Source organism: Sorghum bicolor, chromosome 2, assembly GCF_000003195.3.
Source record: "Sorghum bicolor cultivar BTx623 chromosome 2, Sorghum_bicolor_NCBIv3, whole genome shotgun sequence".
In the NCBI taxonomy this organism is placed as follows: Eukaryota; Viridiplantae; Streptophyta; class Magnoliopsida; order Poales; family Poaceae; genus Sorghum; species Sorghum bicolor.
In genome coordinates this window covers 4,234,340-4,247,092 of record NC_012871.2, presented here as the reverse complement: position 1 = coordinate 4,247,092, position 12,753 = coordinate 4,234,340, and the positions used below count along the sequence as shown (strand labels likewise).

Here is a 12,753-nt window from a genome sequence, read left to right as displayed (position 1 = left end):
GGTTTGGTCTTGGTGGAGGTTGGTGGGTGTGTGGTGCATAACAAAGGCGTTTTCTGTGGAGGCTTTGACATTGATGATGTTTTCAACAGTGAGGTCATCTTTTGTGTTGATGTCTTAGCTTTTTTTGTGCCTTCGATGCCCATGTTTTCCATGGTGGCGTTGATTTCGCTACCAAAGACATGCGATTGTTGATCATAGGTGGCTTGGTAATCATACCGACGACAATGCTATGTTGTACGATATTTCTTTGTACCAACTTGTGAGATCAGGTTGGTTTTTAGTTCCCACCTCTTCTGGTGGGTTGCTTCTCCTTCTCGATGTATCGTCGTCCCACGTGCTGGGGTTGTTGGTGGTTGCATTGGGGCGCCAGATCCCTTGTTCTCTACGATGCGATGGCCACTGGCCATCTTGCATGACATGGGCGTTTAGCGACTACAAAGTATGTTGGTATTTCCAATGTGCTACTCTTGGTACCACTGAGAACCTTTGATGTTCCATTGTCGAGAAGGTGGTGGGCTTCAAGGCGACTGTTTCGAGACGGGGACGACCGAGAGAATCTTGCAAGGATCTAGATATAATTTTCTTTCTTTCAAAGGTGTCGTGGTTAGATTTGGGATGTAAACTGTCAGGATTATATGTGAAATACAACCCGGTTTCCAAAAAAAACTTTAACATCTTTGGTCCAAATCAGCTAATCAAGTGATCAATGTCCATTCGGTCATCTCGACGAAGGGCAGCGGCGGATCCACCGCCTGGTGATCCTGAGTGCTCACTCGGGATAGTTGGTGAAGCACAAAGCAAAATTTCTTTGTTGCAAAGGAGTATTGTATTTCCATTATTTAAATAATTTTGCATAGTCCTAGAAATTTTATATTCACCACAGACGCAACGTTATGATAGATAGACTCCATGTACAAAACTCGATTGTGTATTTTTTTAGGAGATTGTATATTTCTTATAAATGAGTGTAGCTCAACTACTATTCACCGATTTATTGTGAGAGAAAAATACTGTTGAATAACTAACTAATCGGCAGATAAGCTCAAATGAATAGGTTATTGTCTTGTAATTTGTCCACCTAAATTCAAATTCTCTATTTAACGAGAATGTTTGTATTTTTCTAATTTATTCTAGAATTATACCAAAATTTATTTTAAAGTTTAATGATGTTATTCTTTTAGTGGTTGTCAATGTGTCCATCATATATTGATAAATTCGTTAAACTTGCGACCTATCGGTTCAATCTTTTTCGAGAATGCTCATATTTATTTGGATTTATTTTTGAATTTAACTAGTAAATGTGTCCGTGTGTTATAATAAAATGTATATTTATTACACGGTCATTTGAACAATTTGTGGCTTTGAGATGTATTCAAGGACCGCGACAGCTATTCAGTTTGGACTCACACTTCGTGCCATCGCTGGATGTGTCTCAACGTTTGGAATCAAAATTTATACTATCCAACAAATGGGCTTCTTGAAGATTTATTCAATAATCCTACCATCTTTTTGAATATATCTTAAATATACTTTGGTTAGTACTAACTCGATTGATCGTAGCGGCTCGTGGAATAGGTTGAGCGTGGAGCTTGCAACTGAGCTGCTGGGTAGGCACAATTATTAGTACAGAAGTAGATTTGAGCGCCAGCACCCAGCAGCAGTATCAAGGAGTGCGAGCGTTCACAAGCGAGTTGTGAGCCGATTTTCTTGTTGGCAGGGAGGGCGTTTTTGTCCGGCGGCAGAAAAATACGGCTGAATACTAAGGCGTGTTTAGTTTCCTATAAAATCCAAAATACAAAATGCTAACTACTTTATAGTGATGAAATACAAAATGCCAAAATTTTTTAGGATCATGTTTAGTTCTATTCAAAATGTAGAATTTATTGTCCTCATGAGGCCTTTTGAGGCTCATTTTGGGTTTTTTTTTTGCCCTTTTAAGGCCAAAATCTAAAATAGAGAATAACTACCTTTTTATCAAAAATTTTGTATCGTGTTTAGTTACATTTTGCAAAATGATAAACCAAACCCAAAATTTTTTGAGAAAAAATGAGAACTAAACACCCCCTAAATATAGATAGAACCTGGACTGAAACAGAAAAAAAAATATAAAATACGGAAAAAGAGGCGGCAAAAATTAGTGTCAGAAATTTTGCCGAGATTTTATTTATTTATTGTTAGGGATAGATGACGTTATTTTAGAGGTTGACAATGTCTTCGTCATCTATCGGTAGCTCGAAGAATCCGTCAAATTACAAACCAGGACACACAGATTTGGAGTTATATCCGTAACCGCAGTTGCATGGACGACGACGACGACGGCTGGATGAAACCGATGCCGACGCCTAGAACAGGAGCGCGGCCACCACCGCGACGCCGGCGGCGGCGGCGAGCCCCGCTGCTGCGAGTCCTCCGCCCTGAGCACCGGCGAGCCCCGTTGCGTCACCTCCGCCCTGATCACGCGTCGGCGGCGACGAAGGGGAGAGAACGACGGCCGGGAGGACATTGATGTTGAACTTCATGCCGTCTTGGCAGTGGTCGCCCACCCCGCAGAAGAACCACCAGGGGCCCGACGTGTTGAGGGTGACCCTGTCGTCGCCGGAGCTCCACACCTGCAGGCTGTTGCCCTGGCTGCACGCCGCGTAGCTCGCCGCCGTCGCCTGCACCACATTGTGCTGGCCCATGGCATACTTGAACACTGCAAGAGACGGACGACAGAGGTTGTCGTTAGTATTACCATGGAAGAGGGCCATACGTATTACTTCAGACTTCACTTCACTTCATGGCCAGTGGAAGTTTCATGACCTTTCCGAAACTCTTATCATCTCTCTTCATTAATATAGTGCGACATCAGTATATTTAATGTCTATGAAACTCTATTGAGACTGGCCTTACCGAGTGTGTCGCCGACGATGAAGTCGTTTTCTTCGACCCAATCGTCGTAGTCGAAGTCAAGGCGCCAACCCTGGCTGCCCCCGACCAAGAGGTCGGCGGCGAGGGCCGCGGCCGGTGCGGCGAGGACGGTGGCGACGGCGATGACTACGATGACGACTAGCACTTGATTGGACGAAGCCATTGATGCACTTCAGTAAATCCTATACTCCCGTTGGTCTGCTGTGTTGTTCTGCTATTGTTATATATATATTGTCATCAAGGCACAAGGTGAACAGATGGAATGATGATTCGTTAACCATTGCGCGTGGTTAACAAGGGTTGAAGCATGTTTATTTGGGCGCTTTGTTATCGTCGATCATCGGTTCATGCTTGGAGAGGCAGTGCACATCGCACGGGGAACCTCGGACGCATCGATCAGTCTCCTCCTGTGCTAGTTTCCTGTCATCAGGAAGTTCCGTGGTAAATATGACGAGTATATGGGAGTTCCCAATAGTCGACTAGTACGATCGATGATGTGCAGAGTAGTGACCAAGTACAGCTTTTGATCACCTTGTTAATGTTATCGTCCACAATCTTAACGTTGGCTAGAGATAACGACCACGCATAGAAGCCATATACCACAGCTGGTAAAAAATAATTATCAAAGGTGGGATGTCTGTCTGCCTCTGCTTCGTTTGTCTCTCTTCTGTCTCTCTTATTTAGAGACAAGAGAGATGGCGATTCGTCACACCAGCCTACGTAAATTGAGAGAGGAGAGAGAGAGAAACAAAACAGAGCCCGTTGGCAGTAGGCTCATTCCCGAATCCATCGAGGGGCGAAGGCAACCAAAAGAATCAACGGGGTCATCAACTTGGGCCTTGTTTAGTTTCGAAAAGTGAAAAGTTTTCGGTACTGTAGCACTTTTGTTTGTTTGTGACAAATATTATCTAATTATGGACTGACTAGGATCAAAAGATTCGTCTCGTGATTTACAGCTAAACTGTGTAATTAGTTTTTGTCTATATTTAATGTTTCATACATGTGCCACAAGATTCGATGTGATAGGGAATCTTGAAAACTTTTTAATTTTTAGGGTGAACTAAACAAGGCCTTATCAACTGGGACAGTGTTGCCAACAAAATACAAAACAATAATTTTCCACTGGTTTTGGTAAAATTCGTCGGGGTCTGTTGACCCTGGCCTTGTTTAGCACAGTAGCACTTTCGTTTTAATTTGACAAATATTATTCAATCATGATCTAACTAAGTTCAAAAGATTCATCTCGCGATTTACAGGCAAACTGTGCAATTAGTTTTTGTTTTCATCTATATTTAATACTCCATGCATATGCCGCAAGATTCAATATGATGGAGAATCTTAAATTTTTTTAGAAACTAAACAATGCCAAAGTGAAGCGCTCCGCCTGGAACAAAAATTACATGTGTGATGCTACAGATGATGACGACACATCTCCTCCACCGCATCATCAAGCTTCCAAGTTCACTGAAGCATTCCCTCTCTAAATTCTCCCACTCTGTTTTTCTGTCGAACTCCGGCGGCCAGGCTGATCTCTGCCTGCATATGCCGCCTTCCTTCCATTGGGATAGCAGGTTCGCATGACCTCATCCTCCTCCATTACCTCAAGCAGGAGCTTGAAGAGGATTTAAGGAGGGGCCAACAGTACTTAAGTTATCTATATTATGTAAATCTTTATTACTTTATAATGACTAAACATAGATATCATTAAGAAAATACAGTCAAAGGGGGGGCATAGCTCACTTTGGCCTCGACCTCCGCTGCCCAGCTATGGTGGACGGAGCGACGAACAAGAACATGTGGGAAAAGTTAAATGTGCCCTTAAAGGACGTGTGTCCCTACTCATGTTGTAAAAAAAGAACGTGCATGTGCTCTTTGCCTTTCGTGTTTTTTCTCTCGCCTTTGGTGATTTATCCGACCGGTCCAACTACAACAAAAGGGCCCACAACCATTAGTTAAAAAGTCAAAATATCAGTTGACACAGAGTGAATATGCTTATAGCCCGTTTGGATGTAGATATTCAGAGCTCATAATTGGAATTTACATTGGATATCTCCAAATATAGATGTTTGGATTGTTTGGAATTCAAAATTGATATTCATCCTTAATGCCACCCGGTATTCACCAAGCTTGTGCTCCCTCATCCCCAATACGAAGCTCTCCCCCTTTGTATTAGGTGGAATTACCTCGTTCTCGACACCCTATCCCCGAGTGTGCATGAGCTCGTCTTCTGTGTGGCCGACGGTGTGAGCTCCTCTTCCACTTCCCTATGGCTGGCGGCACGAGCTCCTCTTCTTCTTCCCTATGATCAGCAGCACGAGCTCCTCTTCCTCTCCCCCGTGACTAGCAGCACCATGTTGATCACGGTCGAGCTCCCCCACAAGAAGAGAGATGATGAAGATCCCCACCATTGTAAAAGATGCACCTGCTTGTCCCATCCCCTCTATCGTTGATGCCATCGCAACCTTCGACTAGTGCGCCGCCTCCATCTCGGCGGATCTCTGATGCATGCACTACGAGGCTGTAGGAGGGCTCCTACGTGGTGTGTAGTTTGCACTTTGTGCCTATAGTGGGTGTCCCAGGTGCGGGGAGGAGATCAAATGTGGTGGAAGCGACGACATCGGCTTCCATGGTAGCGCGGCCTACCAGTGGATCCATCCTCAGTCCTCTGGTGGTGGAGCTGGGGGGTCAAGCTTCCCTAACATTTCAATTCCGTGCTTTTGCATCCAAACAGAAAATCGAATTTGAGCTACTTCCACTACTACACAAAAGGCAACCGAGGTTGGCAAAATGGTTTACCGAGGCGACCATCACATCCACCTCGGACCAAAGGTCACAATAAATGCGACCTTTTTCCTAAGGCGGTTGGATGACCGCCTTAGAAATCTAATAAAAAACAAAAAAAACCCACAACCTGTAGTGTAGACCTAAACAGGCCTGGATCTAGGACGCCGCCATGGGAGCACAATCCGCCCTGAGTGCCATCGCCGTGGGAGCAAGCGATGCCCCGTGCTTCACTAGGTCTGCCTATGCCAGGGCCAGATTCATCCTTCCCGAGCGCCACCGTCATCAGATCTGCCTGTGCTAGATCTGGATCTAGTGGAGGCGGTGGAGGTCCAACACTGCTGGTGCCAAATATGGTGGAGGTCTAGTGCCACCAAGACTAGATCTAGTGGAGGCAATGGAGGTCTAGCACCACCGGGGCCGAATCTGGTGGAGGCGATGGAAGTCCAACGTTACCAAGGCTGGATCTCACCAGACTCCACCATCATTGTTGCGGCTTGCCCCTTGCATGTCCTCCACCGTGCCACCATGACACCGCACTAGCATGCCACCACGGACCCGCGCCGCTAAGCCACCATGGCCACACACCTCTGAAAGCTGCCCACACTACACCACAACACTAAAATATAATAGCATTGAACGACTATTGCTAAAGATATAAATTAGCATTGAACAGTCCGCTGCGGTGCTCCTCAGATCCCCCATTGCTAGGTGGTGTTGGTTCTTCTCAGAGATAAAAAATAGCGTTGAATGATCAGTTGAACCAAGATCTTCTCAAGGTGTTGTTGGTTCTTCTCAGAGATCTTCTCAAGGTGTTACAGGAACATCTCAGAGATGCTACGTGTGGTGCTAGCTTGTTGGTAGGAAGGGTGCTAGGAGCAAATTTGTTGCAGGATCTTCTCATGGGGTTGTTGGTAGTGACTTGTTGATTGCAAGCCTTGAATTATTTTTTGGTGAACTAGATGCTGAATTCGAATGCTTTTGGACTAGAATCTAGTAGCTTTAGTTTTTGGACTTGGAACCTGATGGTATTGTTGGATCACTGTTGGATGATGGCTTTTGCTCAACAAGAAAACAATGTTTGCTTAATGTACAACCTCATGACAATAGCTAGATTTTGTATTCAATTACTATATATATGCTTGTATGTTGGCTTGATGGCAACAAGCTTAAGCTAGTGACATGATTATATGTTCTCATTTGATATAGATGAATGAGAGTATGATTAATGCGCCCACTTGTGTATGTCACTCAATACCAATTTTAAATACATGTGGTTTATTTTTTACCTATTTAATTGAGATAGATGGACTATCTGTTGCTAAAAGTTCTTATGTGATGAACTATCCGTTGCTAAAAGCTCTAACAGGTTGCCTGTAGATAAATTTTGGACCATCGAACTTTCTGTTGCTAAATGTATTGTCCGTTGCTGTTTACATACAACGATGACTTTTAGCAACAGACTATCTACATCCCTATCAGCAACAGACTAGTGCCACCACCGTGGAGAGAGAGGAACTTGTGGAGGGAGGGAGTGCGTGTGGGGAGAGAGGGGGGAGTGCCATCGAGTGGGGGAGGGAGGAGCACAGGGGAGACGGAGGGAAGGAGTGCTTCGGAGGGAGAGGAGATGGAGAGGGAAGGAGCGCTCGGGCAGACTAAGGGAGAGGGAGAGGCTCGGGCTTGGGAGCAGAGGAAACCCTAGGTGTCATTTTTATACTTGGCCATGCTACCAGGCCTTGCCTAGGCTTATTTGGGCCTCGGCCTATTAACTGAGGTGGACCTTATAAGTTGTAACACCCTAAAAATTGTTTTCTGGGAAATAGAGCTAAAATGATTTAATTATGAATTTTTGTACTCATGAAACATAGGAAAATAATATTTTTCATTAAACTAAAATTCATCATAAGGCTAGCAACATGCTTTTGCATTCATGCTGAGACATATTTTCTTTTGTGTTGATTTCTGTTGGTTAGAAATAATTTGTGCTTTCAAAATTCTATTTGGAAAGGATTTGGAAAAAGAAACAGAAAAGAAATAAAAAAAAAGGAAGAGAAAGCTCCTGGAATCCAAGCCGAGGCCCAACTCCCCGGCCCAACCGCGCGCGGCCCGCTTCCCTTCCCTCCATTCTCCTATCGCTGACAGCACGGGCCCGCTTGGCAGCGACTCCTTTCCCCCTCCTTTCTTCTCCAACGTGACCGAGCCGGGTTTCTCGTTGGTCTCCAAACGGAAATCCCAGAATCTCGGGATTCCTTGCTACCCTTGCCAAATCCGCGCGGTATGCCCCTATAAGACTCCTAAATCAACCCCGCATGCCCCTTTTCGTCCCCAAGCTCTTTAATCCGAGCCCTAGACGCCTCTGTCACGTTCTTTCGGATCTCGCCGAGCTCAAATCCTAGCGCCACCGCGGCAAGCTCTCCTTGCTCCACCTCGGGCCGAACCAAGTGCATAGGTGAAGTCGCGGTGAGCTGCTCGTCATCCCAGAGTTTTCCTTTCGCAAAACGGTGCTCGGAATCAATAGCTAGCCGGCTCTCTCCATCTCACCTCTCTGGTTTGATTCTGTGCCATCCGATCCTAAATCAATGGCCCAGATTAGAAGATACCTCTTCGTGGCAATTTTCCTAAAGAGTCCCTGCGATCTTTACAAATCAACCCGCGGTCCAAAGCGCATAGATGGAATACGCCTTTCAGTTTTGAAAACGTAAACTGCCTGGCTTGATTCAAAATACGCTTCCTGATATTTACAAGTTTGCCACTGGATTTAGATTGCTCATAAAATATTCATTTTAACTCCGTTTTTGTCCGTTCAAATTTCGTTGGATTCGTATTTACGAGCTCTACATGTTAGAAGTAATATATTTCACTGTTTTGAAACTTTTTATTTCTGCAGTAGCATTTAATTAATTATTTACCTATAGGAAATCTTAGAAAATTCATATCTTCTACGTTTTAATTCCGATTTTCGTGAACTTTACGTTTGTGTGATCGTAGCGCTGCGTAAAACATTTTTATAAACTTTTATATTTTATTTACCACTGTTTGGTGTATTGTTCTAATTTTAGCTTGTTTGCTTCGTGTATGATTGTCTACATTGGATTGCGTGTTGTTGATTGATGATCGGGTATAGACGGTGAGCGATACGTTGGTGAGCAAGATCAAGTCTTTGAAGACCAGCAGGCTCAGGAGAGCTTTGATCAAGGCAAGTATAACTTGGGATCATCCTTGTTACCTATACACAATTAATACGTTATATATCATATGCATGCTTTCACCTTGATAACCTTAGCAAAATCATAGATGATTGTTATCCTGAATTCCTTGTTACCTATTTGGATATGCATTCGGGTAGTTCTTGCTAGTGCTTGATTATTAATCCATGATCTTGTAACATGAATATTTGAATATACAATAAACAATAAAATAAGCTTTCTAGCAACTTGAATATAAAGGGTGGAAAGAACTCTAGCTTTTGCTAGATTGATCTTGACCCTCCATAAGGACTTTTCCCTTGGCAAAAGCCGGGACAACTCGTACAACCATGAGGGCTACATGGCTCTGGTTTTAGCTCAGTATGAGGACCTTTTTTTAGCTTGTTAGCGGTTACCTTAAATGGCGTAAGAATGGCTAGACACGTTGGGTATAGTGTGGCCTCTGTCCATGCGTATAGGCTGCGAGTTATGTGCCATGGAAGGGGGGCTCTATATCTGCCTGCCGAGTGAATCTAATGGCCCTAACTTGTTAGACGAAACCTTTGAAAGGCTTCATAGTGATCCCTGCCGACCTCCCTAGGAAGGGGGTTAAGAGACTTGCAACCTCGGGCGAAAGGGTAAATCACGACTCATGGGTAAAGATGTACAACCTCTGCAGAGTGTTAAATCTGGTATACTAGCCGTGCCCACGGATACGGGCGGCCCGGAAAACTGACGGAATAGGCGGACTCTGATGAACATGACTAATGATGATAAATGATGGTTTATTATGTTGTTTATATGTGTTATTCTTAATTCTTGTATACATTGATCATGTGGTTATGGGATTTAGTATGCTACCTTGATATTTCTATCCAATGATTAAATATGTTATCCACTATTAAAAGCTAAATGCAGTTAAACCAGTGTCAGCCATTTGAGCCTCATGAACCCCTGGTTATACTTGTTGAGTACGATATGTGCTCACTCTTGCAATTTTCCCCACACTTCAGGAGATGTTAGGCTTGTGCTCAACCAGTCAGTTGGATCCTGTGGAGAGAAGTTAATACCCGAAGTTTGATGTTGTCTATCCGCTGTTTGCTATCAAAGGTTATATCTTTTATACTACGTTCGTTATATAATTTATGCATTGTCTTTTGATATTACCCCTTATTTTGTAGCTATATGTGAGATTTGGCTTTTAAAACTCACATATGGTGTATATCTGGTTTTGTCCTTAAAATCGGGTATTACAAAGTGGTATCAGAGCAATGCTGACTGTAGGACGCAAGCCTAGTTAGAAATTGGTCATCTTAAGGTTTTGGAATTGTCATAAAATCCTTGCTCTATAAACCTTGATATTTTCATCCATACTATATCCCTATCCTTGCTATTTCTCTACCTTGTTGCTTATTTTAAGAGTACTTGCTCTCACCTTCACTCCTTGATTTGGTATGCTATTAGAACCTTTTCTTACCACCTTCTTGTGTCCTTGAAATATAAGTTTTAGGATCTTTGCCCTTAATAGGAAGAGAACGATAGTACCGCAAGTTGAGTTAATGCTTGAAGTGTGAACCTTTGATGCTTGGTTTGGTTTGTTATTATGCTTATGATTGATTTGGATCTTTGTAATGAGTGCAATGATCTTGTGGGTTTTCTCCACGATATCATTTAGTTTATAGGCCTAAGGCATAAGGAGTAGTGAAATAAGTAGTTGGGTTTGGTTATATCCTGTTTCTATCCTTTGCTGTTTTCTGAAGCAGACTGCAATAATTCTGGTGTATCTCAAGTTCTGATCATGCAACGTCTGTCAAATTTTTCTAGGAACAACTAAACTTCAAGATATTTCTCTGACCGCAAGGATCACCCTCATATCTATTATGGTTTGGAAGTTACAAAAATCACAAGATGATACATATGTGCTGTCAGGAATCTGGATCAGTTCGGTTGCCTACTGTTCTAGACAAATATAACTATAGAATTTGGAAAAGTGTTCTATAGAAGAGTTGTAGACAATTTTCTCAGCTTTCCAACGGTGTAAGCTAGAACTTATTTGGATAAGTAGAACCTGAGATATGACAGATGCAATTGGATGTTTATGTTCTATTTCAAAGTCTGGACAGTCCTAGTATTTCCTAATTTCAGCCAAATTAACTTCATAATCTAGGAAAAAGTTGTATACAAAAGTTTCAGAGGATTTCATAAGCTTTTCAACATTGTAAGGATCGTCATTATATGGTTTCTATGGCTCATGATATGACTGTTTCAAGATGCTGTGTCTGTGTTGTCAGACTTCCTGGACAGATTTTATGTTGGATTATCAAACCTTATTTTAACGCCCGAATATGGGGAAGTGATCAACAAGAAAGTTGTGGAGAATTTGATAAGCTTTCCAGCAGTGTAGACCATAACTCTATCAGGTTGACGGAACATTAGTTGTAGCTGGTTTACTAAGTTGTTGTTTTTCATCTTGCGAGGAATTTCTGATTTCTTGTTCTTGTCTATGTATATGAGTTCTCTTGGATATAAGAAGCTCTTTTATGGTAGTTAACCTACTCATAAGAATGTTCAAGCCATCCTTGGTATCCCCTAGCTGATCTCATCTTAAGGGGGGTAGCCAAGCTATAGAAGTTGCAAGACAAAGGTTTTATGTGTTCAAGTATTTTATTTGGAAGATCTGTTATTCCTTTGGTGGACAACTCCCTATCAACCACAAATATCTTTGCTCAAGAGTGGTTACTCTTTGCACCAATGAGTTCAGGTATTCGTCAAGATTGGTCTCCACATTGAGCTATTATCAAATGGAGGTTCAACTTCCAACATGCCCAAGACAAGATGACATTAATGATATTAGAAAGAGATATCGAACATCTACGGATGATTCTTCAGAGAGTTATGAAACCTTATTATTTCACCATGCATGGCTAGTAAGTTTTGAGTGAACTAAGTTCTCTAAATTGAATATGTTGTCTCTAGTGGTGGGATTATGGAGAAGTATATGTCGATGCCAAAGCTCTTATCATAAAGAGTGTGCTAGGAAAAGTTTGGACAACACCTAGATTTGAGGATTTGTGTGCGGAGGTTGAGCGATATTACTAACACTACAAATTTGGAAATTAATAGGGCTCACTTTGGAAGAAGGAGAAGGATGATTGTGAAATGGGACGATGAAAGTAATAAGGAGAAAGTTGAGTATATCATGGTTGGAAATGCATCAGGTTTTAAATGGATGGGCAAGGAACATATACCCCAGATAAGCTATGAGTAAAAAAAACCTTATCTATACGAATTACATTGCTGAACTCTTGGGAACCATTGATGGAGATGTTCGGAGTGACAAAGGCCATAGAATGGTTACTAAGAAAGAGCTACTCAAGGAAGTGAACAAGGTTCAAAAGCGGAGTATCTACATCTCTTTGATCACCATCTTCCGAATCTCGAGGACGAGATTCATCTTAAGGGGGGTAGATTTGTAACACCCTAAAAATTGTTTTCTGGGAAATAGAGCTAAAATGATTTAATTATGAATTTTTGTACTCATGAAACATAGGAAAATAATATTTTTCATTAAACTAAAATTCATCATAAGGCTAGCAACATGCTTTTGCATTCATGCTGAGACATATTTTCTTTTGTGTTGATTTCTGTTGGTTAGAAATAATTTGTGCTTTCAAAATTCTATTTGGAAAGGATTTGGAAAAAGAAACAGAAAAGAAATAAAAAAAAGGAAGAGAAAGCTCCTGGAATCCAAGCCGAGGCCCAACTCCCCGGCCCAACCGCGCGCGGCCCGCTTCCCTTCCCTCCATTCTCCTATCGCTGACAGCACGGGCCCGCTTGGCAGCGACTCCTTTCCCCCTCCTTTCTTCTCCAACGTGAC

The 12,753-nt window shown here is 42.5% G+C and overlaps 1 protein-coding gene across 1 annotated transcript; it reads right to left on the bottom strand.

Annotated features, from left to right (window-relative positions):
- Nucleotides 2,343-3,073, bottom strand: LOC8081169 (stellacyanin). Its single transcript, XM_002459339.1, has 2 exons — nucleotides 2,893-3,073; nucleotides 2,343-2,695 (listed from the first exon to the last, which is right to left on the bottom strand). The coding sequence occupies exons 1-2, from the start codon at nucleotides 3,071-3,073 to the stop codon at nucleotides 2,343-2,345; spliced, it is 534 nt and encodes a 177-aa protein (XP_002459384.1).

Bases quoted from the DNA above. Each gene is read 5' to 3' on its own strand.
- LOC8081169 (XM_002459339.1), bottom strand. From the start codon at position 3,073: ATGGCTTCGTCCAATCAAGTGCTAGTCGTCATCGTAGTCATCGCCGTC. The intron at 2,696-2,892 runs GTAAGGCCAGTC...CGTCTCTTGCAG, and splicing joins CATCGTCGGCGACACACTCG to TGTTCAAGTATGCCATGGGC.